General features: G+C 41.2%; 2 protein-coding genes across 9 annotated transcripts in view; both read right to left on the bottom strand.

The window, feature by feature from the left end:
- Positions 1 to 215: 215 nt before the first annotated feature.
- On the bottom strand, positions 216 to 13,634 carry edf1 (endothelial differentiation-related factor 1). The gene is made up of 5 exons (XM_034096531.2): positions 13,417 to 13,634; positions 3,923 to 3,974; positions 3,606 to 3,766; positions 891 to 984; positions 216 to 803 (listed from the first exon to the last, which is right to left on the bottom strand). Exons 1-5 carry the CDS (start codon positions 13,492 to 13,494, stop codon positions 742 to 744), a joined length of 447 nt encoding a protein of 148 aa, XP_033952422.1. The 5' UTR covers positions 13,495 to 13,634; the 3' UTR covers positions 216 to 741.
- A 3,916-nt stretch (positions 13,635 to 17,550) lies between these two features.
- The window catches only part of prrc2b (proline-rich coiled-coil 2B), a 29,243-nt gene continuing 19,950 nt past the window's right edge, over positions 17,551 to 26,843 (bottom strand). For 5 of the 8 annotated variants that reach the window (XM_034096175.2, XM_034096176.2, XM_034096180.1 and 2 more), the window contains 12 exons: positions 24,312 to 24,388; positions 23,878 to 24,165; positions 23,565 to 23,666; positions 23,228 to 23,420; positions 23,047 to 23,144; positions 22,762 to 22,889; positions 21,529 to 21,766; positions 21,172 to 21,339; positions 20,984 to 21,090; positions 20,756 to 20,837; positions 20,354 to 20,563; positions 17,551 to 19,701 (listed from right to left, as the gene is read on the bottom strand). In XM_034096175.2, coding sequence (XP_033952066.1) covers positions 19,534 to 19,701; positions 20,354 to 20,563; positions 20,756 to 20,837; positions 20,984 to 21,090; positions 21,172 to 21,339; positions 21,529 to 21,766; positions 22,762 to 22,889; positions 23,047 to 23,144; positions 23,228 to 23,420; positions 23,565 to 23,666; positions 23,878 to 24,165; positions 24,312 to 24,388 — 1,859 coding nt within the window. In that variant the 3' untranslated portion in view covers positions 17,551 to 19,533. The remainder of the gene's footprint in view (positions 19,702 to 20,353; positions 20,564 to 20,755; positions 20,838 to 20,983; positions 21,091 to 21,171; positions 21,340 to 21,528; positions 21,767 to 22,761; positions 22,890 to 23,046; positions 23,145 to 23,227; positions 23,421 to 23,564; positions 23,667 to 23,877; positions 24,166 to 24,311; positions 24,389 to 26,843) is intronic. The other 3 variants (XM_034096181.2, XM_034096178.2, XM_034096177.2) reach the window with 1 other exon arrangement.

Here is a 26,843-nt window from a genome sequence, read left to right on the forward strand (position 1 = left end):
TGCTACCAAAACACTTAAAACTGGAGAGGGTTGCTTCAATTATAGGCAGTGAGCCATTTTAAAATGTAAAACAACATGTTCAGGTTTGATTTATTGTGAGACATACAATTAAAACATGTAAATGTTTTACAGCTTTAAGAAATAATATTTGTAACTTTTTAGGAATTATTAAAAACTCTTCACCATGGCCCACCAATGCACACACAGAACTGTCATGAATTGCGAGACTTTATTTTAAAAGATCAAAACAAAGTACAGCATTAAAACATTTCAACACTGTAATGACATCCACTCGCTTTCCTCGTGAGTGAAAAAAAAGATGCAATTGAGCACTTTTGGCTTATCATCATGCTCAGAAATAACGTGAGTCAACGTAGTTTGTTTGGTAATGAAAAATAATTCTACTTCTTTAAATTAGTCTACATTAAAAAGTTGAATTCATCATGCCAAAGCCAAAGCAAACGGATTCACAGAACTCCAGAGTTAGTGACGTTGAAAAATACGTTCGATCATTCATTTGATTATGTGGTCGAGAAACAGTTTCAATAAGCAGCCGGTGATGCAGTGGAGAACCCGGTCCTGAGGGAGGACACAGGTGAGATCAGCCCAGGTAGGGGGAGGGGGGGGAGGAAGGTAGGGAGGGGGGTTTAAAGGGTTCTTGGAAGGAGGGTATGGAAAGGGTTCTAGTTTTTGGACAGGGGAAGAAGGGGCCTGGGGTGGGCTGATTTCGAGGCTTTGTCTTCACTTTTTCATGGTCTTTGGCTCCAGGGGTAGCCCAATGTCCTTCCCACGCAGTTTGAGACCTGTTCATGACAGACAATTCAAAAGTGTTATACAACTGCCAAATTGAGACTTTATAAATCATAATCATTAGCAAATGCTTTTCTTACCAATTGCTCTCTCTATCTTGCCCAGGACCTGGTTGTTTGGAATTGCTTTCCCACATTCATAGTCTGCGATGACTTGAGGCTTCTCATTAATTTTCTGAGGAGAAGATTTTTCATAAATAATTAAGAAATGTGTCAAACCACCACCAGCAAAACTACTCGAGCATAGCTGGGCATCATTTAGTTCCACATTGTTGGAGAAAACTGAAACCAACAAAGTGGATGTGATTTCTTAACATTACCTATTTTGAGGGGATGATGGTTAGATAAAAAGGAGCTTACTCTGAAATGTGATCTTTTCAAACTAAATCCTTTTATACAGGACTGTGCATAGAAATTATTAATACTTTCCCAAAATACATGTATTTTAAATGTCTCCTATTATACTGTTTTTCATCAATATATTATAGGTCTCAGATATATGCAAAACATGTCTCTGTTTGGCTGAAATACCTAACAGACCGTGCATTGTAGCATCCCATAAACCCCTCTGTTTCAAAAGTGCTGATTCTCTGTTACTTTAGATTAAAATAAGGAGCCACTCCCCTTGGTTGGTTATTGGCTACAAGCCAAACAATCGTTATGTCATCATAAAGCGGCCAAAATCTGATCAGCTGATTTTCAGACAGGTTTTTATATAAATTGATCAGAATCGTTCAGTGCATCTGACGAAGAGATAGGTTGTTGTGCTCCCCATCTCTGTTTCTTATCTATATCTAATAGAACTGCTCGGGTCTTGATAGATTGAGTGGGGAAGTTCATGAGATCTTTCTAGAGGGTTATCAAGAATAACTTTTATCCAATGACCTTTTCCCTCTCTGTCTGTGTCTGTGTATTCTCTTGTTCCGATTAACCCAGCCACATCTTTTTTCTTGTTTTGTATCTATATCAACGCCGGGATCCGGAGTCGAGTCTGATCCTCTTGCTGTAGTCCTGTGTCTTGGATCCTCTATCCCGAGTTCTGGATTAAGTCGTGGACTTCGGGTCGTGGCTGAACCTGTCTATGCGGTCCTGCCTTGGGTCTCGTCATGCTGCCTCTAGGGGTGCAACAACTAATCGACTTAATCGATTAAAATCGATTACCAAATTAGTTGCCAACTAATTCAGTCGTCGATTCGTTGGTGACATCATCACGTGTGTTTTACGCCCCGTTAAGCTCTAACTTTATTGGTCTTTTTATCGGTACGGGAGACATTTAAAAAATATATGTCATGTATTATTGCTACAAAGACATTATATCGCAGTCTTAGTGTCGCCAACTCGTTTCTAATATGCAAAAAGACAAACAAATGCGCCTTTGATGTATTTTCGATCTTTCTCTCCCCCGCCTGCTTGCGAGGGGGCGGGGCAGTTTACACACGGGCAGCTGCAACATGCAGCAACACACACACGTGGGAGATGGCGGAGAGAACGCGCTCCGAGGTGGTTAAACTTTACCCGTCTCGATGTGGAGAATGCTCGTTGCCAAAAGTGGAATAAGAGTTTAGCATGTAAGGGCGGTAACACAAGCTATTTGTCTAAACATTTAGCAATAGTGCTCCACATCCAGACGGAGGAATGCACCGGGTTCGACTGTCTTTCTAGTAGCTCTGTAGCCCCGTCCACGAGTAACGTTTCCACGTCAGGTGTTATGTATGCTAGCAGCAACACACGGAGCTAACTACATTATACAAACATAATGATTAGAGGTAACAGAGTTATTTGCGGACTTTTGGTGACAGAGCCTTCAGTGTGGCATCCCCCACCCTCTGGAACTCTCTCCCCCCCGAAATCCACAGCGCCCCAACCCTGGACATTTTCAAAAAAGCCCTCAAAACGCACCTTTTTACCAAGGCTTTCCCCACTGTATAGTTAGTTTAATAGGTTTATTTTTCCGCTACTTCCCCCCCCACCCCCTTAACCTGTCTGCCTTTTTCCCCCTACTTTTCGTTTCATTAATCGATAGATTAATCGATTATCAAATTAGTCGTTTGTTGCAGCCCTAGCTGCCTCCCTGATGGCTTCCACAGGATTGTAGCTGACATCCTCGTGGATTCATCTTCTTATTACAGACACATGCATTTCCTAACATTCGGTCTATATGCTGTAAAATGTATTATCTCTTCGATTTACACACGGCATCTATTGCACGTCTGTCCGTCCTGGGAGAGGGATCCCTCCTCTGTTGCTCTCCCTGAGGTTTCTCTAATTTTTTCCCCTTAAACTGTGGGTTTTCTCTGGAAGTTTTTCCTTGTACGATGTGAGGGTCTAAGGATAGAGGGTGTCGTTTTTCTCATACTGATATTCTGAACAATCTGTGCTGTTGTATTTGCTGTAAAGTGTCTTTACCGTAGGCTATTTTTTATTATATGTACAGCACCTTGGCTCGACCAAAACTCGTTTATAAATGTGATATATAAATAAAACTTGATTTGATTTGATTTCAGACTCTCTTTACACAGAGGGGACACATGTTTATGTATACAAGACAGGACAAAGTGGATTTTGCATAATAGGGGACCTTTAAGTCTATGTCTTTGCTAAGTTATCTATTCAATAAGAGGCAGCTATTTGTACATTCTTGGCTTCAACCCCTGGATGATGTTATGCTAACTGGAGCTGCACATCAGTAAGCTTATTGTAATGTGTGGATATTTGTTTAACATTATCAGCTTTATCTAGATTTTTTGCAAACTTTGGATTCACGTTTTATACACCCAGAGAAGTTTGTATACTCACAGTGGCCAAGTCTTTCTGGGTCAGACCTTTGTCCCCTCTGCCTTGCTGGATGTATTTGCCCACCTCGTGGGGAACGCGTTCATGATGGAGCTCCTCTGTCTCCCGGTCCAATTTGGATGTGTTCTTTGTCACGAGGTGCTGTTTATTCTGCCCCGCAGACCCTGTGAGACAAGCAGTGGGTCACACATAATGTTGAGGCATCATCAAAGGTGAAAGACCTGCATAAACAGCGTTATAATGACTTAAGCTGTTAAATTAATTCAATATTTTGCTTTCTGGGAAATTATAATTATCTAGTACAAAAAGTATAAATTTACATTTCTTGGATGTCTCAACGTCTTGCCCACGTCTCTGAGCAGCTGCGATTGCCTAGAGAAAAATTGGACATGTAAATATCATTAATGTAAAAACAAATGCTAAATTAAATTGACAGTAGATTGCATCATGACCAGGTTCAACTTTTGAATCATAATTTCCAAGCCAGTCGTTAATATGTAACTAATCTGCCCATCTAGATATGACGCATTAAATAAACAAAAGACAACATGATCAGTCTGGTCGGAGCAAAACCACGCACGTACTTTCCAGAAGGGACAGTAAAACAACGTTTTATAAATGTATATTAAAACAGCTGTCACACTAGATTAATTTACCTGTGGTATTTTTTGACACACATATATCTACAGCATTACATAGGTGTTTTACTACATGATTTGCTAACAATAATTATCAGATCAGCATGGGGGTTGGCAATGCGTGCTATGCCAGATAAAAGCATAAACCTTTTTAAGGAGTGGTTAGTTAGAGTGGAGTAGTGTGCCTAAGCTAACTATAGAGAGGCGAAGTCCCTCCCTTTCCGGTGGACCCGCCTCTCTGGCTGGCTGCAGCCCGGAAAATCTTCAGTGTTGATTGACACTTCAGTAATAGCCTATCAGATAGCGCTGTGGGCGGGACATTGCTCGTGAACAGTGGTGACTGCAGCCAGAGAAACAGTGACATCAGTTATGACATCACTTAGGCGACTCTTGGATTTGTAGTGTTTCTAGTAGCGTATTTTTCATAGTCATATATTTCAACAGTTTTATGACAAACTGTGACTTGTTTTACTTGGAAATTATTTTTTTAAGATTGACAAACATCATATGTGTAATTCATGGCACAATTCAAACGGGATCGAAAGATAATTTCTCTCTCGCCATTGACTTCAATACGTAATTTTTCCGAAATAAGGTCCCATGGAGGTCCATCAGAAAGGGAGGGACTTCGGCTCTATTGAGAAGTAACACTTTTTGTTTTTTGTAAAACCGCTCAATGAACTAAATCTCTGGTCTCGCACAACACACGCCATTAACACCAAGCTGGCCTTCACGTTAGCACATTTCACCTCTTGCTTTCAGAATGAGGCGAAAAGTATTAAACGGGGAGAAAATCAATACAAGTCTGGGCATGTTGAGAGCTGTATAAACCAGAGTCACCAATTTGATGCCTTGAGACTCGACTTGACAAAATCACAAAACACTTGCGACTCGACTTGGACTTGAACACCAATGACTTGGGACTTAACTTGGCCACGAGCCTTCTGACTTGATCATTTAATTCAGGGGTTTCCAACACGCCGATCGCGAGATGCCGCTAGAAGAGCAGACTCCCGTCGGGGAGAGCAAAATCTCCAGCCGCTCCTACTCTTGCTGAGAATCCTTGCAGGCAGGGGCGGGACTTTATTTAGCTGGGCCACCATGCGGCCAATCATATGCGAGGACACACTAGGATCATACCATTATGTGAAAGAAGGGTGGGGGGCACAGCAGGTGTAGTGGTACAGGCCAGCTACAGAGCAACGGGGAGATGGGGAGACGGATTTAAATGCAAGCGCGTCGGAAAAAGTCAAGAAATGAGCGAAAACCGAAAAAAGAAGCAGCATCTGGCTGCTTTTCAATGATATTGGAGAAAGCAAAGCTGAGTGCAGGATTTGTAAAATGAAAATAACCTTCAGAGCAGGTTTTTGGTAACTCAGGATTTATTGTCAGAGGTGGGAGAAGTTCAGATCTTGTACTTGAGTAAAAGTACCAGAGTGTAGGAATACTCGGTTACAATAAAAAGTCTTGCATTCAAAATGTTACAAGTAAAAGTACAAAAGTATTAGCATCAAAATATACTTAAAGTACCACCTGCAGAGGGATCTAGATTCAGGTGTTCTTTTCCCCAGAGAGACCGCCTCGCTGCACATTATCCCTGGCATAAAGATAGATTGTGGCTCCCTTATAACATGTTGTACACAGTGGAAATAAACATTCTGGTCACCTCAACATCAGGGATCTTATCAATGAAACTCCTTCTGAATCAAACCGTCATGGTAGCCTTACCTTACTGATCCCTCTTAAAATAGAAAAAAAACACGTTACTTTACCAGCAGAGAGAAAATTGATTATTAAATTATTAATGTGACTAATAAAGAGCAGTTTGATTATTAAGTATTATTCTGTTGATCGATGTCATTACATTTGGTGAAAAGCACATAATGACTTGTTTATGACTCGTTTTGTCAAAGTTTAGGACTCGGACTTGACTTGAACTTGCCCATCCTGACTTGAGACTTGACTTGGACTTGAGCCCAAAGACTTGACTCGGACTTGCAAAACAATGACTTGGTCCCACCTCTGGTATATACTATAGGGGTGCAACAACTAATCGACTTAATCGATTAAAATCGATGACCAAATTAGTTGCCAACTAATTCAGTCGTCGATTCGTTGGTTACGTCATCACATGTGTTTTACACGCCGTTAAGCTCCGTTATATGTATTTTTATCGGTACTGGAGACATTTAAAAAAGATATGTCATGTATTATTGCTACATAAACATTATATCGCAGTCTTAGTGTCGGCAATTCGTTTCTAATATGCAAAAAGACAAAAAAAAATTTGTCTATGGTGTATTTTTGATCTTTCCAATCCAGACGAGATCTCTCTCCCCCGTCTGTGTGCGAGGGGGCGGGGTTTACACACACGCGGCTGCTACATGCAGCAACACACGGCGGGGATGGCGGAGAGAAGCGCTCCAAGGTGTGGTTAAATGTTACCCGTCTTGATGTGGACAATGCTCGTTGCCAATAGTGCAACAAGAGTTTAGCATGAAACTGAGGTAACACGAGCAATTTGTCTAAACATTTAGCAGTGCTCCACATTCAGATGGAGGAATGCACCGGGTTCGACTGTCTTTCTAGTAGCTCGGTAGACCACCCCCCCCCATCCACGAATAACTTTTCCACGTCAGCAACACACGAAGTTAACAAAATTATACAAATATGGTTAATGATTAGAGGTAACAGAGTTATTTATTTTGTTAAAGTTTCAGCTATTCTGTCAGATTATTTAATACGATTTGTTTAAACATTGTTTCTTTTGATGTGAAATATTATTTATTTAATTTAAATAAAAGCAATGTTAATTTTGTTCACAATTTGTTTAGTTCATTTAATAATATATGTATTTTTGAATCAAGTATCCGTCTTTATTGTCTTCATTGTTAGTTTCCACATGCCTAAAACAACCTCAAGCTTAGTCTAAAAGAAATTGTGGAAGGCATACAGCAGAGATGTTCACAAGTCTTTTTTTGCAAGTCCAAGTCAAGTCTCAAGTCTTTGGTCACGAGTCCAAGTCAAGTCTCAAGTCTCTAAAAAAATAAAAGTCTCATGTCTCTTCTGGTTGTAATAAGCCTTCTATTATCTGCTGCTATCTAGGGTTGCCAGAAACTGACCATGATCAAAATCGATTATTCGGCAGCCCTGGCAGTAATCGACATTTACTGTGTTATTATACACTGGATCTCTAATGACATATTTTAAGTCTACTATTAATAAACATATTCCTCTATCCTCTCACTCAAAGCCAGTGTCATGGTAACCTGATAAACCTGTAACATTAACGCTACGTGGTCAACAATAAACCTGTAACCTGCCTATAAAACCACAGATGTATTTATGTATGTAACTATGTATTTTCTACGTTTAACGTTAGCCAGTAGATGGTGGCAGCGGAACGTAATGATTAACGTTACCGACCTTTTTTATGTCATGTCAAGAGTTGGATGTCAACGCCACTCAACTCAAACAAGTGTGACAAGCAAACATTCACTCATCTTTTCAAATATTCAGTTACAAAGCTAGTAGCAAGCTAAGTTAACATTACGTAGCTGATGCTGAGCTAAACATGTTTGCTAACCGTCCATATGCGTTAATGTGACTGACCTCTCCGGGTGAGTTTTCAAGTGCCTGATGAAATCCGACGTTGTTGCGCCAGCATCCTTGATTTTGATATTGCAGACTTTGCAGTGTGCGCTCCTTTTGTTGGTGCCACCGGCGTTTTGTTCGAAGTGTTTGTAGTTTAACCTAATTACAAGCGGTACAGCCGCAGGTGTGCCGCCGGTCGCCATGGTGTTACTACGAGGTAGTAACAGAGGCGCGCACGTCTGCGTGTAATGAGCCCGGCTAAAATAACTGGATGGCCTACCTGCCTGTCAGCCTTCCATCTGGGCACAAACTTATCTCGTGCCCTCATTGGTCATGTGCGCGTTCGTGTGTGTTGGAGGAGGCGGGCTCTATAAGGAAGTAGCAGCCTCTAGCAGATTATCTCCGGTTGTGTATTTTCAAATTCTAGCGATCTCGAGCCGGTTTCTCTCAAATGTACCTACCCCACCTTTAATACGCCAAAAATAGAAAACACAATGATTGTTCACGAGTCCCAACACACGAGTCCAAGTCGAGTCTGAAGTCTTTTGGTCACGAGTCCAAGTCAAGTCTCAAGTCTCTGTGTGTGCGCGACTTAAGTGCGACTCGAGTCCGAATCGCAGACTCGAGTCCCCATCTCTGGCATACAGTAATAGTCCGAATAGTCGATTAATCGTTTCATTAATCGATTATCAAATTAGTCGTTTGTTGCAGCCCTAATATACTAGGGCTGTCAATTTAACGCAAACATTTTTAACGCCACTAATTATTTTAACGCGCGATTAGCGCATGTGTGTCCTCGGCCCGCCCCGTAGTTTCAGGGTCCAAAGGCTTGACGTTGTAGTTGTTAGTTGGATGGTGGGAGATTCTAGCGAAAGAGATATGGATACAAAAAAAAGGTGTTTTAAACAGCAAGCCAAGCACATAGCTGATGCTGACAGCCCCGCTCCTGCCGCTCGCTTGCTGCAGACCATGCTTGAAAGTTTGTCGGGGAGACGCCTGGACACTTCTACGAGCATCAAGCTTTTAACATCGATAGCTAAATGGGTGGCTACAGCTTAACATTGTGGAGGACGAGGGGCTGCGTTAGATAATTCGGATCGCATCCAACGTGTCGACTGCACATCACAGCGCATTATTTTGACCCACAGTGGGAACGTCTCATGCTTTGACTGAAGATGAAGACAGAGGAGCGGTATTTCGCCGACAACTGTAAACAGGCTCGTCTGTTTGAGCAACTGGCTCAGTGCAAAGAAGTAGACAGGGTTGGGAGAGAATGTAATAGAGAGAGAGAGGTTGTGTTGAGAATATTCAGGAGAATATTTGTCATTGTTCCAATGATAATAAACAAACATAAAGCATATTTGTCCACTCATATGTTGATAAGAGTATTCAAAATGTTCCTCTAAGGCAGTGGTTCCCAACCTTTTTTTTCTTGTGTACCCCGTGAGCCTTTTGTCATACCATGAGTACCCCCTCACTCATACGTGCTGATGATCCTTCACAAGTAGAACGTAACTGATTATTGAATGAAAATAACTTTATTTCATCTCCTTAATTTGAACATCTAATTCTCAGGCATTTTCTTAATTTTAACTTAAATCACTCAATAAAAATAAATTAAAATGAATATGTTGCCTTGAAAATAAATAATATAATAAATACATATGAAATCAAAATAATCAACTTATCTTTGCTATATATATATATATAAATCTTGTAACATTTAGGCTTAAAACTGGAGCCCCTTTGAATAAGTCCCCTTTAAACAGGCATTTCAACTTTAATTCAGGAACAAAACACTTTCAGAATAATAAATAATATCCAGAATCAGTATAAGCCTAGCAGTTTCTTTTCACCAGTCATGTGAGCTTTAATGAGACACTTGAGTTTGCTTGTCTTTCATAAGCTTTGATAGTTCTGGAGGCAGTGTGGAAACAGCTGTGACCAGGCTGGTCTCCACATCCAGTATGTTCCTCTGCTTGGTTTTGATGTGTGTTACGGCCCGTCCACACAGCGGCGTGCGTTGAAGCTTCCAACGCTTCTGCCCATTCACTTTGAATGGGGTGACGTCACTTTAAGCAGAACTGCATTTTGGGAAGCGACGTGGAGCGTTGCTGGCGTTGCTCGCTTCAAAAGTTGAGCAATGTTAAACTTTTGGCGCCTCGTCCGAAGTGTCAGCCAATGTAATCCCGTTTATGCAAATCTGCCAGTACAAGCGCTAGCCAATCAAACCGCGTGTATGCTGGGAGAGACTACGCAGGTCATTTCCTCATATCCTAAAAAATTGAGGGGAAATTCATTATAGCGGTAGTGAATCACCCGGTGCTGTATGATCAGTCTCTGTTCATCTACCGGGATACAAACCGGAGGAGCGAGGCATGGAGGGAGGTGGCAGAGACAGTGGGTGAAACTGGTAGGGTTTTATATCCAGTTTACTTCGTTTAAACATTGCTATTGCTTTGTATGTCGGGGGCGGGAGATTCAGGTGATTGGTTGTTGGTCGCAAAAAATCCCCAAGCTTCAGACACACCCACCGCCAAGCGTCAACGCACGCTGCTGTGTGGACGCTCCGTTAAAGCTGAGAAGGTCACCTCACACAAATAAGTAGAACCAAACGGCAAAAGTTCAATCAGTGCATGTTTTCCCAGTTCAGGATATGCCTTCTCCACATCACACAAAAACTCAGTCAATGACTTCTCAGCATATGCCATCTTCAGAATGGCATATGGCCGTGGTCAGATGATAATTCCATCAGAGGCTCCTGCAGCATTGCTGGAAGGCTGTTGCTGCTCTCACTCACAATGAATGGGTTCCTCACCCAATCCAGTCTTTCTGACTTATTTTCAATGTCCTGAAAATATTGGCTGAAATCAGTGCAGAGTTTGGACAGGTGTGCTTGCACCAGTTTGACCACTGGACCCCTGGCAACAGCAGTGGTGGCAAGATGAGCATTGAGTAGTGGGAAACAGCTCACGTCTCCCTCATCACATTTCCTCTCCCATAGTTTGAGCTTTTTTGTGAATCCTTGAACTTTGTCATACAATTTCAGGATATGTGACTCCTTGCCCTGAAGTGATAGGTTGAGCTCGTTGAGTTTGGTAAACACATCAGCAAGATATGCCAGGCGCGCCACCCACTTGTCATCCTCAAGCTGCACAGCAAGAGGATGCAGATGCTCCATCAAGAACACAAAAACTTCATTGCGAAGTTCATAAAGTCTCAGTAGCGTTTTCCCACGAGACAGCCAGCGCACGTCTGTGTGAGGCAATAGCTGATCGTGCTCTGTGCCGTTCTCATGACAAAGAGTTTCAAACAGCCTGTGATTCAATGGCAGAGATTGGATGAAATGTATCATCTTCACAGCATCATCCATAACAGCACTTAAATCAGGGCTCATCCTCTTGCTAGCTAGTGCTTCACGATGAATAATACAATGCATCCATTTAATGTTGGGATTTACCTTTCTTACGTGCCCAAAAGGTCCCTTTACGCGCCCCGTCATCGCAGCTGCTCCATCAGTACAGATGTGGCTGCAGGTTTTGCAGATCATATTCTCTGAACTGAAGCTGTCGATAACCTGGAACAATTCTTCCCCAGTTGTCTTTCCTGGCAGCGTTTTGCAAAATAAAATATGCTCGTTTATGTCCGACGCATCTTTGTAACGCACGAAGGACAGGAGCTGCGCTTCTCCACTCACATCTGTCATTTCATCCAGCTGCAAAGCGAACTGACCGGCTAGTTTTATTTTGTTCACCACTTGTCCAATTATATTAACAGACATATCATTGATCCGACGGGATACGGTGTTCTTCGACAGGGGAACTTTCTTGAGTGCTTCGGCTGCTTTCTTGTCTATCATAATTTCGGCCAACGCAGTCGCTGCAGGGACTGCAGTAAGATGCCTCGAGTGCTTTCATTGACACATTCGTGGCTTTCATCATTACTGTCTGGCTCGACTTAAATTCCAACAGCTTTCGTCTGTAAAATTCTTCACTTTTATCGACACTTCCCGAGTGTTTGGTGCTCTGGTGTCTCTGTAAATGCGCTGGCTTCATCGCACTATTAGCCAGGACTTCACCGCAAAAGAAGCACTGAGGCTGCGGTGGGTCCGCAGAAGTAGAAATGAATCCAAATAATATATATGTTTCACTGTACTGCCTTGGTTTCAGTTTGGCCTCTTTCTTACATTTCTCGGCGGGCTCCTTTGAACCCTGGCCTGAATCCAGAGCAAGCGGACGTTTCAGCCATTTATCCATAGCGCAGACGAAGGACAGGAGCTGCGCTTCTCCACTCACATCTGTCATTTCATCCAGCTGCAAAGCGAACTGACCGGCTAGTTTTATTTCACTGAGGCTGCGGTGGGTAATTCAGAAGTAGAATTAAGGTTTCACAAATCTAAAACCGTGTTATAAAGAATCTTTAGCCTCTCTGGGATAATCCAGTCCAAATAAATCGGCTATGCAGCGATTTAAGAGGTTCAAACACGGAGGATTGTTCGCTCAGTGCTGTAAATTAAATGTCCCTTAACTGCCGAATCGGATGCTCTGAATCAGAAGCCAACATCAGCGTCGTGAAACCTTGTAGGCCTCCCGCATACTGGCTCTTACGGAACCGACCAACTCCCTTTTTGTGTAATAGCAGCTCTCAACATGCCCAGACGTGTAATGATTTTCACCTAGTTTAATACTTTTCACCTCATTCTGGTGTTGGTGACGTGTATTGTGCGAGACCAGAGATGTAGTTCATTGAGCGGTTTCACACACAAATAAGTGTTACTTCAGTTTTACGACAAACTGTGACTTTTTTGACTTGGAAATTATTTTTTAAGATTGACAAACATCATTTGTCTAATTCATGGCACAATTCAAACGGGATCGAAAGATAACTTTTCTCTCGCCATTGACTTCAATACATATTTTTTCCGAAATAAGGTCCCATGGAGTTCCACCGGAAAGGGGGGTCTTCGGCTCTCTGCCAAGAACCCTTTTTAGGTTAGCTGGCTAATGCTAGCTAGCTAGCTAGCAAGTTGGTTGGTCGCCGTACATTTCTTGAAATAACAGTCACATTACCTAGCTACCCGGACTAAGGTAAACATTTGTGTTAGGTTTGGCTTGCCCAAAAGACAACAATTTAAGTTAATAAGTGATGTTTTAAAACATGATTTCAATTTGCAAAGCTAGACGTTTGGCTGTCGACATACACTTGGTTTAGGTTACCAGAGTATTTAGTGAAAACAAAGCCGTTTAGTTTCTCATACGCCCTTCGTAATAAAACCGACTATATTGTTAGTTAAAACCACACCCCATCCGTTATAAACGGTTTGCTGGAAGAAGTCAAATAACACGTCTACTGTTGTTGTTATTAGCTAGCTAACGTTAGCAAACCAAACTACGGAGCGTGTTTGCTGGTCATTTTAACCCGCAACCACGTGTACTACATTTAACTATGACACCATGTTATTAACGTTTACTCAGTTATTTACTAAAACCTGAATCATGTTGTCGCGTTAAGAGGGTCCATAGTTGAGAGTATGCCTCAGAAATAAATCAAACACAAATACGAAGTGAGGCGTTCAAGCTAACCTGCTTGGATTTGGCCTGTGAAGCAGACGGCCCCTTCTTCCTCAAGACAGTCACGGTATCCCAGTCACTTTCTGCCATGTTTGTAGGGGTTTACTCGTTACCCGTAATATTAAATATAGATACAAAAATAGGTACCACTGTGTGTGGTCAAACTTATCCTTTTTATGAATGTAGTGCTACTTTAGCGAATAGGACCTTCCTTCTAGTGTCACCCACGCGCTCTGCCAAAGCTTTATTTACAAAAGTGAAGAACAAGGGCATAAAGGAAGCGTTTAGCAGCGACCCCTGCTGCTGGGGCACCTGCATCAGTTTTTGGATGTTTTGAAAAAAAGTGCACAAACCTTAAAAGACTAGAATTCAATTATTGCACTACTTAGTAATATAGTACAAATTAATGGAATAATATCTCTGAATTTGTATTATTGAGTGGATCAACTGAATGTTATGAATAATGGACATTTTGACAGGACGCGATTAGCCATGATGTTATTAAACAATACCGTTTTCAACAAAACAAGAATACAGGAGTTTTCTTTATCATCAATTTGGTGGAAGTGAGCTTAAAACTATGTGGAACTTTGAGCAAATGCAGTAGTTGTTTAAGGCCACAATTCACCAGTTACAAGACATTTCAGATGCAGCATTACTGTTTCGTCGTGTACGGATGGGGGACCAGCCGAACTCCGACTGGACGTCCTCAGCCTTGTGGAGTCGTCCGAGGCGGTAGCTTTGTTTGGAACCCTGTTTGCCCACCCATAGACGAGGTTTGGTATTCATCTGGAAATAGATGAAGAAAGGATTAAAGATTACAATATACTTTTGTATATGTTTCAATATTTGCTACTTACTATCTACTTGAATTATGTACTTCTGAAAACTGTAATACTTTTTATTTTAAATACTATGTGCATGCCTTTTTATATAATAGCCTAGTGTTCTATTTTCTTCCTCTATGTATACTTTGCTCTAACAACGAAAATGTCCCCTTTGAGTGAAAAATAAATAATTCTGATTGTGAATCTGATGTTTCAGTATTAATAGTCCCAAGTATTTCAAATGACATAATTACTTTTCTAGACAAACTATGATGATAACATCAGCTAGATAAATCACCTCAGTGCAAAAACTGGGGGATTTTTTACTTTTGTCATTTTAGATTTACATAGTCACCAACATCATTGTTATTATTTCTGCACAACCCTCTTCTATTGCTGGTACACATCTCTGTGGTTTAAGGAATTGTTCACAACCTGCATCAGGGCTAGATTATGGCAACTGCTTTGTTTTGTTTATGATGCTATAGATCATTTAGAAATATGTTTTGTAATATTTACAACTACATCCAAATAACTGGATGGAAATCAATACCATTCATATTTCCGTTGCTGTTATGCTTGCATGTTGCCTATCCTTTAACTAATTTATTTTATAACACATTATCAGTGACAAACTGACATAGGCATACAGCAAACACGGGATGGTTAAAGTCCTATTTTTCATACTGATGGCATAAAACACAATACAATATTTACAGTGTAAGAGGTGTATTGCCAATGTGTGCAAATAACCCAGATACCTTCAGAAACTATCCATTTCTCACCTGAATAAAAACAGTTGTGTTAAGGTGAAGAGTCTCCACTCGCTCTGACAAGTGATTCAGCCGCTCCAGATGGTCAGCGATAGACTCGGTGAGATCACTGTTGCACTGTATAAAAAGAAAATAATGTTAAAATAAAACAAGCTCAAGGAAAACCAGTTTGGTCTAAAGCATCTTAAAAATGGATTTGATATGCTGAACATACAAGTTCAATACAAGACAAGTTTTCTTTCAGTTCAACAGCAGACAGGCGAACATGCTCCAGTTTGTCCTTCTGCTCTTTCAACAGGTCGTCAAACTCCTGCATCATCATCAGGCCTTCATCAGGCCTGACGCCGCCCTTCCATGCCATCCTGGGTCACAGAAACACACCGGTTATTCAAAGAAAACTGAAACATACTGTCTGTGCTGAGACGCCTATTAAAATGATGATAGAAGATGTATGGACAGACACATACATTAATTTGACAAACACACACAATCCAGCTATATGCAAGGTCCTGCATTCAAAAATGTTACTCAAGTAAAAGTACAAAAGTATTGGCTTCAAAATATACTTATACAGGTTGGTCCATTGAAGAATAATATATATTATATGTATTGATTATAATTATTGATGCATTAGTGTCAGATAAAAGTGTTTATCAAAGCTGGTAAAGGTGCAGCAAGTTTTAAATACTTTGTATAGGCCTTGTGAAACTAAAGTCTTTAAGTGTTGATTATATTTCACATTATTATTTCACCAAGTCTGTAAAGTAACTAAAGTAAAAGGCTACACCATTTACCTGATTTGTAGTGGAGTAGAAGAAGAACAATTGAAATACATGGTGGTATCTCAAAATTGTACTTAAGTATAGACATTTTATTCATTGGGATAAACCCCTTGAGATGCACCATCTAGTTTTCAAGGGGGTCCCGACAATAGCAACAACTTACAGACATATATAAACAAAAAGACAAAATGCAAAACATGACACACAAGACAAACCACATACAGTCTGTTTGTGAAATTCAAGCAATGCACACAATCATTACAATTTGAGACAGTCAAGCAAATCAGTTTAATCAATATCAGTTATAACAAGTAGGCCTACAGACCAGTTGAAAGTGAGCTAACAATGCATGTTTAAATATACCCAATGATGCAAGAGATCTAATAGCAGCAGGTAAAGTATTCCAGTCAGTTGGGGCTTTAAACATTAACGCTCTTCTGCCAATCAATTTTTTTGCAGAGGGGACAGAGAAATAAATCTGAACAGAATGTCTAACTTGATGAATTGGTGAGTAGGGTACAACATACTGCTTTAAATAAGGGGGATAGTTAAGATAAATGCATTTAAATATCAGCTGAAGCCAATGCATGTGTCTACATTTAAAGAAGGCCATTTAAGTTGGTTATACATTGTGCAGTGATGTGTATGAAAAGGACAAGAACAAATCTGCATAGTCTGTTGTAGGCTATGTTGAGTGGAGCAAGATCTGATTTATGTGCATTTTGGTAGACAACATCACAATAAGTACACTTGAGTAAATGTATTTACTTCCAACACCTGTTGAGACGTTATAACGGGATTTTGGTAACACTACACTGTATAATAATGAAGTTATTGGGTGTTGTTGCAGTCTACAACACAATAAATGTTCACCTAAATTATGCGAAAGATAATTATACACAAGAAATTATCACCAAATAAATGTGAAGTTATTTTAATCGCACTTATTTTGGCGGTGCCCTTTGAAGACGGTCCCTGCACACTTGTCTCTCCTCCGGCTGCAGATAGAGACCAATGTATCCAGCTCGAAGAACGGTTTTGGCTATTTGTAATCAGAATTACTTTGTAGCTTGTCTTACAACAGATGTTCAGAGACGTTTGTGTAATTTAAGCGATTTGTTCTCGAGTCAAGTTGGATATCTTTCTTACTTTACCAAACTCAAAGAAACTACGGCAGGATGGTGAAAACAGAAGTGAAGTTACCTTGTTGAATCACAGAAAATGCTCGGAGCCTGTCCCAACGCCAATAAATCCCGTGGAACAGAACAAGGCGTCCTCCTCCTGTTGCTAAGGAAGAAAACAGTCTTTGTCCAGACAGGTTTCTTCCGTCCTGCAGAAATCTCGAGAATTTCTGACGTCACGTTTTTGATGAGTTACCGCAACCGCATCAATACAAATATCACTTTATTTGTAGTATTATCACTGAATATTATAGTGGATTAAACTCATTTAGTAGTGGCTCATTACGTTTATTTTATTCCTGGACTGGCCTTTTTATTTGTTTCCCCCAAATGGCAGAAATAGATTTGAAATGGACACATAATGGTTTCATGGCATAACCATGCAAGCATAAACTGTCCAAGTAAACAAAATGTTTTAATAAATAAAAAAATATTGTAATGTAAAGGATGGGGTCCACATTAATTGTAGCCACTGGGAGACATTGACGCAGGTGCCTGGAGGAACATGTTTTTTCTTCAGTGATAAATGATAAAAAACAACATTTGTACGGTTTTTCAGGAATGTGCTGGACACAGCCTAAAATCAATTTTCCCATTTGTTGCATGATTTTAATATGACAAAGTGAGAATACAGAATCAACAGTACATTTAAGAAATCACAACTGCTTTATTTCTTCTTCTTTCAATAAGCTATTTTTTAACGAGGGAGAATAATGACCAAGTATCTGAAAGGAAAAAGTTCAGGTAGGATAAATAAAATGCTGGATCAGCTGTCGAAAGCACTGGTCCTTTGACAAAAGGAAATATATGCATCTTAAAAGTACAACAAAAAAAAGGTTCAGGGCAACATATTGGCGCGGGTACAATGATGAGAAGCATCAAGATCTTTTGCAGTAAGGGATAAGAAGCAAAAACACTCCAAGCCAGATAAACCTATCAACAAGTGAAATCAGTCCATTCTGAACACAGTGACCTTTATCAACGTTAAATCATTTATAGTGTCACAATATCTAAAATGAAATGTGGGTTTATGACTCCCCTCGCTGACAAGGCTCAACTGTACAGATAAGAATGCATATACATACATACCAGTGAAACACTGTCAAAGATAAATTGCAACATTTTGTAGTGTTGTGGAGCGTTATGGTAAGCAGTAACATTTAACCAGTAATGACATTGGCATTGTGAGTTTCAAAATGAGTGTCCATTACAAAAAGAACAAGATAAATGATTCCAACAGCTTCACATTTTCAAATAGAACAACACTTTAAAAGTCCTTCGTAGGTCACTGGAACGGCAGTGTTCACAAAAAAAGCTTAAGCAAATATCTCATTTTAATTCAACAAGCGATGCTATACGCCCCTCATTTGTGATCATTAGCTTCCAACAGCAGAAAATGTGTTATTTGGACCCCGATTGTGATTATAGTTAGGCTGCATTTATTGCTAGTGCCACCTCAGAGACTAGATGCTGAATATAATCAAATGGTGATGAAAATGTATTCATAAATCCCCACATCAGTGTGAAGTGGGATTTTAACGGAATTAGAGATTAAAGTCTTTTAAGAGCCTTTATAAAGAAGAAAGCTAAACGCCCCAGACTGAGGGATGTAAAAATCATCACTTTGTGAAATGTTGCTCTGTTCGAAGAACAAGTCCCGCAGGTTTACACGTTCAGCACATCACATGCACACGCTGTATCAAAGCCAGTGAAGTTCCCATGGAAGCAACATGATTTTGGTAAAACTTCCACCTTTTAGTTTCAATTTACATACAGAAGAGAGCGACAGAATGTAAAAGCAAAGAACAGAGTTTTGAGAAAAGAAATTATTTCTACCAATCTAAGCAGTTTCACCAAAGTTCATGTGTAGGGTGAGGAACCCCAGAAGATGCATTTCTAGGGTGATGCACTTACGCTTTTGCCATGGTGACATGCAATGATGTCCACGAATTGGAGATTTTTTTTTTTCGGGGTTTAAAAAAACAAGTCCTTTACCAAAGCAGGAATGAACATTATTTTAACCAGCAAAAACGCCAATGAAAAATGACAAAAAGTGCCCCACTGCATTTCAAATTTGCTTAAAAATGTGAACAGACATTGCTTCTCATAGTGAGTTGTATCAAGTGTCTGCCTGGTCTTAACGGTTACAGTCCATAAAGAGGGAGTAAATACAGTTTGGCAAAAATGGTATGAAAAAAGGGCTCTCTTTCTGAGTCGGCCATTTTTGTTTTCCACACCTTGAAGAGAAACACAAAAAAACAGAAATATCTTTTCTCTTTACCAATCTCCCCTTAAAAGTGACTAATAATAAATTATGAGGACCTTGAAGAGATCTGCTTAAAAGACTGTGTGTGTCTATGTATATATATTTATATATATTTATATATCTCTATACGTTGTGTGAAATAAGTGTCCAGTTCTGACAGTTCAAGAGGGGAATTATGATGTCTGCATGTATACCCCCTGCCATGGTGCCTCGGGATAGGGTGGGTCATAGGAGGCTCTGGCGATGTCGAGGGGCTTGTGTTGGCAGGCTGAGCGCTGATGAGGATTCTAAGGTCCATTGTTATGCCTTGCTCTCCTCTACTTTAACAGCCTGGGGTTTGATGGCTCCAGTGCGTGCTGGTTTGGCTTGCCCCGTGGGGGGGAGGGGCTCCTGGAGTTTGCTGGTCATTCCCCCAGATGGTGTCTTGCCCTCACCCACTGCCTTACGCACTTCTCGCATGGTTTTATTCTGCACAAAGAAAGGGCAGAGTTACCTACAGAGACCTACAGCAGTGCTGGAAAACTATACATGTGTGCATACAACAACACTTGTTTGATAGCTCCAGGAGTCCAGGCTTATATCAGCCAGAACTCCAGATGCTCAACAGGCATTAGATGAGTTTCTTTCCATGTTAGCTGGTACTATGCCAATGCATGGTTTGTCTCAAAGTATTGTTGGCTTCTAGTTTTTCATTGGATCAGTTTAACAGTGTCATGAGGCATATTTCTACCTAAAATACCATCTATTGCTCAAGTACCATGAACACATCAAACTATAAAGAGATACTTTTTAATACCCAATATCACACATTTAACTCAGGGAGCTATACAATCTGTAAGACATTAGAAACTTCTCATTTGTAAAATGCATTATTCTTACATTCATCAGCTAGAGATTATCCAAAAATGACATCATTATTAACAGTGTAGAATGATACTATCCCAGATCATTGTAAGAGCACAACCAACGTATCCTATCAAACCTCTCAGATACGTTAAATATAAATCTACCATTGATGTCAAAGTCACACACCAAGAAAATACACAACACACATAATACAAATGGAGAAAAAGAAAATTGAAAAAAATTAAATTACCTATATTTACAGTGGGTGGCTCACCTTCATGCCATCCTCTGGCCCTTTCATTTGGGGCTCAGGGATCAAGGGAGGGGTGGAATGGGAGTGGTCACGGCCGGGGTTGGGGTAAGGGGGGGGGCGGATGAGGACAGGTTTATTGACCTGCATGACTGGTCTCTGTATGGGGTTGGGGAAAGGGCCAGTGGTGGGGGGCCGCATGTGCATCACCATGTTGCCCTGAGCAGTTGGGACCTATTGGTCCATGGAGAGGAGGGGGGGGGGGAATAAATGAAAACACAATTAGCATCGTGTTATTGCATTTTAAATTGGACAAAAAAGCAGCTATTAAAAGTTAAGAAATTGTAACAAGGCCTTAGGTGTTCATAAACCTCATTCAATGGCACAGGAATAATAACTGTTGTGATAACTTTAAAAGTGAAATACCTGTTGAGCAAAATGTGTAGGCAGAGGGCCCATTTGGCCCCCGGGACCAGAGGGCTTCCCACTGGGGCTGGCAGACCCAGGCCTGTTGAGGAGAGGGAAGAAAATAAAAAGGTAGTTTTAAAATTAATTTACTTAAATGTGCATTACTGATACTCGTAGAAAGAGCAAACCTTTGTTTGTTTTCCAGACCGCTACATTCTATTATTTGCACAGATCATTCCTGCTCACCTATAGGAGCCTCCGGACATGCCTTGGGAATGATTGGGCTTCTCAGCGAACTGGAAGCCTTTCATTTCCATCTGTGATCCCTGAGAGTAAGGGAACGAGAACGACAACTGTTATTGCACAAAAACAGTCATGGTTCCTTATGATGGATCAATAGTTTGCTCGAGTGACAAAAGGTCAGTAGGTCACACCTCTCTGTTGCCAGTCATCACTGTAGGCTGGGAGCCGGGGGGCATCATTCGGCGCGGGCCCCCCACAGACAGGTTCTGTCCCTGCTGCAGCTGGATGGACTGGGGGAGGATGAGATGCTGCTGAGCGGAGCCATAGCGCAGCTGAGAGCCAGGCAGGGGCATGGTCACCTGGTGAAGACAAGATGTGTACTGTTAATATTGTTGTTATTTAAAGAAACAGTACAAATGTAGTCTAATTATGCTATGCAGTCTAGTATTCTCTACATTTTTATATACATACATTTTGAAAACTGACAAGCATCAATAAGAATGCAGTATCTGAGCTGTAGTGTAACTGAGCTTCAGCAGTCCACTGACCTGGATGAGCTGAGAGTCCATGAGCTGAGAAGACCCCATACCAGGCCCCTGGTTCATCTGGTTCTCATAAACCAGCTGCTGGCTGCCGTTCATAGGCTGGTAGTGTGAGCCTGACTGCGTCTTCACCATGTCTGAGGGCTGCATGCCAGGGAAAGCAGAGTAGGGCCCCTTCAGACCCCCGCCCGACAGCACCATGGGGCTGGGCTGGGACAGGTTGGGATGCATGTAGACCTGGGACCTGAGAGGAGGAGGAAGCATCGTATAGTGAGTAACAGAATAACATATTAGACTACAGGGTGTTGCCAGACTCATGGAACAGGTTATTATCAGTGGTGCACCGATAATTATCGGTCCGATATTAGGAATGATGACGTCATCCCGATAAAAGTATTAATACCCCCGATAATATACAATATATTTTTTGGGTAAAAAAAAAGAAAAAGATACTGCGGTGTGGGTGGATTGGGATGAGGGGCGCTTGTCTTTCCCTCGGCTCCTCCCGTTTTGCCAGTAGTGTGGTATAGTGGTTTAGGAAGAGGGGAGTTTTTCACAAATCCAGCGCTCCCTTCTCATGCCTGGCTGTGACGGAAATGGTGTGCGGCCGTGAAGCCAGGACAGTAAACAAGCATGTTGTCGGTAGTATGAGACTATTTCAAAGTTTCAGAGTTAGATAGTTCGCTTGCTATTTGTATTAACAAATGCAATGCAGAAGTTCCACGAGGAGGGAAAATGCAACGAGCTATAATACTTCCAACCTGATTAGTCACATGAAACATCGCCATCGCTACAATGGTGTGTTAAAAGCGTACGAAGACGCCCGTGCTGCTAAAATAGCGGCGAATCCAAAGCCAGCTGCAAAGGCACTGGGGATTTTACCTATCGACGAGGCTTTTGAAAAAGGCAAGAAGTTTATTTGGGAAAATAAATATGGTCACTTTGAAGAGTCAAAACTGTTCTTGGCTTTGTTTTGTTCATAGTAGTAATACTCATGTCATTTGCTCACTACTAGCACTACTCATTTGTCTCTTTTTTACCACCAGGTGTGCAAAAACTACAGGTACATTTAATATATATATATATATATATTATATTATTATCGGGTATCGGTCTTGAGAATCAGGAAGTTATCGGTATCGGTTTCAAAAAACCAATATCGTGCATCCCTAGTTATTATAAAGAAAAGCTTATTAATGAAACCAATGTCAAATCTATGATAAACTAGGGTGGTCGTACCTGAAAGGGGGAATGGAGTTGAACATGTCTTGGGACTGAGAGACGGGGAGACCCCCCCGAAGCCCCAACTGAGCCTGAGCCTGAAGAGACGTGTGCAAAGACATTGGGATCTGCTGGGCTGCGGCCGCCTGAATGGACAAAAAAAACATAATGAGAATTCTGCTGATAGACAAACACGCCTCAGTGAGTGTGTGTGTGTGTGTGTGTGTGTGTGTGTGTGTGTGTGTGTGTGTGTGTGTGTGTGTGTGTGTGTGTGTGTGTGTGTGTGTGGATTTATCTCTGTACCTGTTGGTAGGACTGCTGCTGGGTCATGTTGGGAGGTACAAGGCGGGGCTGGCTAGGGAAAACGTGTCCGTCCAGATACAACGGGGGAATATGATTACCTACAGAGGGGATACAAACAGGCTGTTAGTTCCCCTCATGGATAAAGCCGCCATCTATTAGAGGAAATGAAATGCAGTTTTACCTTGCATGGACATGGAAGGCGCTACTGAAGCCACAGGCATCGGAGGCATTGAAACCCCTCCAAAGGAACTGTAGCTGACCCCACTGGAGGAGCCAACGCTGCAGGGAGGCTGAACACCAGAAACACCTCCGCCCGGAGAGCCCTGCTCGGGGAGGGACTGGGAGTTCTCCCACGCCTTACGGGCCGACTCCATCTGAAGGAAAATAGAGATTACAACGTTTAGATGCATGTTTGAATAACACAGTCATGTTTATTTATGTCTGTAAATAGACTTTCCTTATCTCTTATCTGCATGAAAAAATAAAGCTCTGTGTACATTGGAGTAGAGTTGAAATACCTTGAGAGTGAGGTCAGCACTGGGGAAGGAGATGGGGTTGAGGTTCATGCCTGGCTGCAGATGGTTGGAACGCATCATTGGGATACTCTGATTAAGAGCAGTCTGTTTCAAAACAAACCAAAATTCAGTATTAATTAGTTGCAAGTTAATATCTCTGTTTTTAAGCAAGAAAAACACATCATTCTATTTAAAAAATAATAAAATGAAGCACCGTATTACCGATTCCTGTGGTGATTGTCACATCTATCTTTAATGCATTCCACTAGTTATTTTATTCACAAAACCCCATAAAAGTACATCTGTAACCACTCACATGGGTGGTGAGTACGTCCTGAAGCTTGTTGACAGGGTTGGACACGGGCACTGGGGTGGATCCCGGTGGCAGGCTGAAATCAGAGTCTTTGGCACTGACACCAAACTCAATAGGAGGCCCAGGCAGCACAGTGTCCACATGGAGGTCCACCCCGTTGACCGGAGTGATGGGGCCGCCTTCCAGCCGATCGACACCTTCTGATCCCTTGCGGTGCTTCAGGGAGCGCTCGTTTCCGATGGGCCCGGGCTTGTGCTGTTCTTTGTTCTGCTCGGGGCCAGCATCAGAGTCCTGGGAAAGAAGAACAGGGAATAATTGGTATGTTTCTCAATGTTATTCAGTAGCGCCAATTTGTTATTCAATAATAAGGAAGAAAACACATTGAAATTAGTGTTCAAATTATATTTTTTAACTGCAGGAAAGAAAGGGCACACTACCTCAGAGTTGGGCTCGCTCCCAGTGTAAGACACCTGTTTAGTCCATGAGTCTCCACCTGAAGACTGTACTGAAAGAGCTACAAAATAGAAATGAATGACATTAGTGAAAATTAGTCCGTTCCCACACAATATCCATTCAAGAGAAAGCCTTATGAATAGAGATGTCCCGATCCGATCAGGTGATCGGGGATCGGAGCCGATCACGTCATTTTTAAAGATCGGAATCGGGAGAAAAAGATCAGGGGTCGCGAATCTTTTTTTTGTATATATAATTTTTTTAAAGATTATTTTATTTAATGTTACAAAACAAAAATGACCATGTTCACGTTTTAAAGTCATCCTGAGGCCTTAGTTTTGGTTTAAAATTACACAACATCATGTATGTGTTGCTTCTTTTGGGCTTGTTTTCATAGACCTGGGGCCTATACTACGAAGCTGGTTCAACCTAACCTGGATATGTTTGAGTTAGCCGGTTGGCCTAATCCAAAACATACGCGCTCTCGCTAAACTGTACTACGACCCTGGTTATCAAGTGGATCGCTCAGGCCAGCCATGTCCTATCTAGTTAGGTGCGCGTTCACATGAAAGGGGTGGTATTTGGAGCATTCGACCAATCACAAACATGGAGAAGCATACTGACAGCGCAGCGTCATACTTCCTGAATGAAAAGTAAACTATACTATTAGACATATGAAGAAGTTAAACTTTAAACATCCATGACTTAAACACTTTATCCAGGATAAAAGCCACATAGCTGCACCTGCAAGGTGAATACAGCTGGTAACAGAACAAGTGTTTGAATGCGTACATTAACAGGTTTATGATATCACTGCCCCGTCTAAGACACGATCTGACTTTAATTACATTTGTCTCGAGTGTTTCGTCAACTTAATGTGTTGCTTAAAATAATACTTCTGCATACAGTATGTGACACTGTGAGTGTTGCACGGCCAGATACGGCTCAGCTGACTCAGATAAGGAAATATATGATACATTATGAAGTGATATGCCGTGGACTGTACTTAATGTACTCTGATCCGGTTACTTATGTTGTGGCAGATATTTAAGTAAGCTTTCTTAACGCTAATGTTATAATAGTCAGATTGCTCTGAAGATGGGAGGTGATATTCTATTCATGTTCACGTTCACACAGTCGGTAATTTTTGCCGGCCGTCTTTCCTGCAACCGCAGTTTTTCTGTATTTCCTTTCTCCTGTAATATGACTTGATCGCTTTAAACTCCGCACATTCAGCTCTGATTGGTCAGCAGGCAGTGCTTTCACTGAGTTGATCTCTTAGCCTGCAACCGACCAGGTTAGCTGCTCAGCATAAGTTACCATGGAGATCTAGCCCGCTAAAAAGAGAACCAGCTTCGTAGGACCGGAAACCCCGAGTTTTCCCTGAAGTTAGCCGGCTAAGCGAAAATCCTGCTTCGTAGTATACCCCCCTGGTTGCTTATTTCTCTCAAATCTGGCAACAGGGTGGGCAAGGCGCAGTGTCTAATAGTAGCAGTAAGCTAACGAGAGGCTACGTTCAGCTGGTGACTCGGGAGTCAGGACAGAGAAAATGTCAGCAGTTTGGAAGTATTATAAAATTGAAAGCGAAGGCAGTGTAACAGCCAGATGCAATGTTTGCAAGAAGGAGGTTCCGCGTGGTGGAAAGTACAGAGCTACGTTCAACACGACCAATCTAATACGCCACCTGAGAAACAAACACAACAACAACACGGCGAGTACACTAGGGCTGTACACGAATATCCGAATATTTGTTCGTTGGAGTACTATTCGGGTTTCAATTTCGTTATTCGGAAATTCGTTTTGTTTGTTTTTTCATTTCCCCCCCCGTTTTTTTTTCAAATTGAATTTATTGAAATCTCCAATATCAACGTAAGAGCTTGTGCCTCTTCGGGGGGTGCCAACACTTAATCATAAACGTTATCGTTTACTTTCTCCGTCTTTATATGTAGATATTACTTTTCTCCGTTAATCTCCGTCACGTTGTTTCCAAAACAACAACAACTTCCTGTCAACAGCGCTACCTCTCCTTCAAAATAAAAGCATGTCCATAAATAGGAAGCCAAGCCAAATTACACTTAAGACATATACAACTGCAACGAAAGTAACAAACACAATGCGATATCCTTTTCAATTTCAAAGAACACAAATTGGGTAACATTAACAAATAACTATAAAACAACAATACTGTAGAATAACAAAATTAATGCTGTGAATACACCGAAACACACGTGTTGAAGTGGTTCGCTGCTGATTACTATTGAATTGTGTTACTCCAGTAAGATGGAAATATAATACTTTGTTTATTCATGTTATGTTAAGCTGTTGTTGTTCATTGCATTATTACTAGACTAGTTAGTCTTTAGGCTAGAATTCTGCACTAAGCCACATTTTTATTTTATTTTATTATTTGTGACTGAATGTGAACTTGTGAAGCTAGTCAAGCTACCTCTTTCCAGTAGAGTTATTTTTGTTTTGTTACTGCACTATCTGCACTCAATTTGTTTACATGGTTATTT

The sequence above is a fragment of the Pseudochaenichthys georgianus genome, chromosome 12, assembly GCF_902827115.2.
Source record: "Pseudochaenichthys georgianus chromosome 12, fPseGeo1.2, whole genome shotgun sequence".
Taxonomy (NCBI): domain Eukaryota; kingdom Metazoa; phylum Chordata; class Actinopteri; order Perciformes; family Channichthyidae; genus Pseudochaenichthys; species Pseudochaenichthys georgianus.

Bases quoted from the DNA above. Each gene is read 5' to 3' on its own strand.
- edf1 (XM_034096531.2), bottom strand. From the start codon at position 13,494: ATGGCAGAAAGTGACTGGGATACCGTGACTGTCTTGAGGAAGAAGGGG. The intron at 3,767-3,922 runs GTAAATTTATAC...CTTGTCTCACAG, and splicing joins CGTTGAGACATCCAAGAAAT to GGTCTGCGGGGCAGAATAAA. The intron at 804-890 runs GTAAGAAAAGCA...TGTCATGAACAG, and splicing joins CAAGATAGAGAGAGCAATTG to GTCTCAAACTGCGTGGGAAG.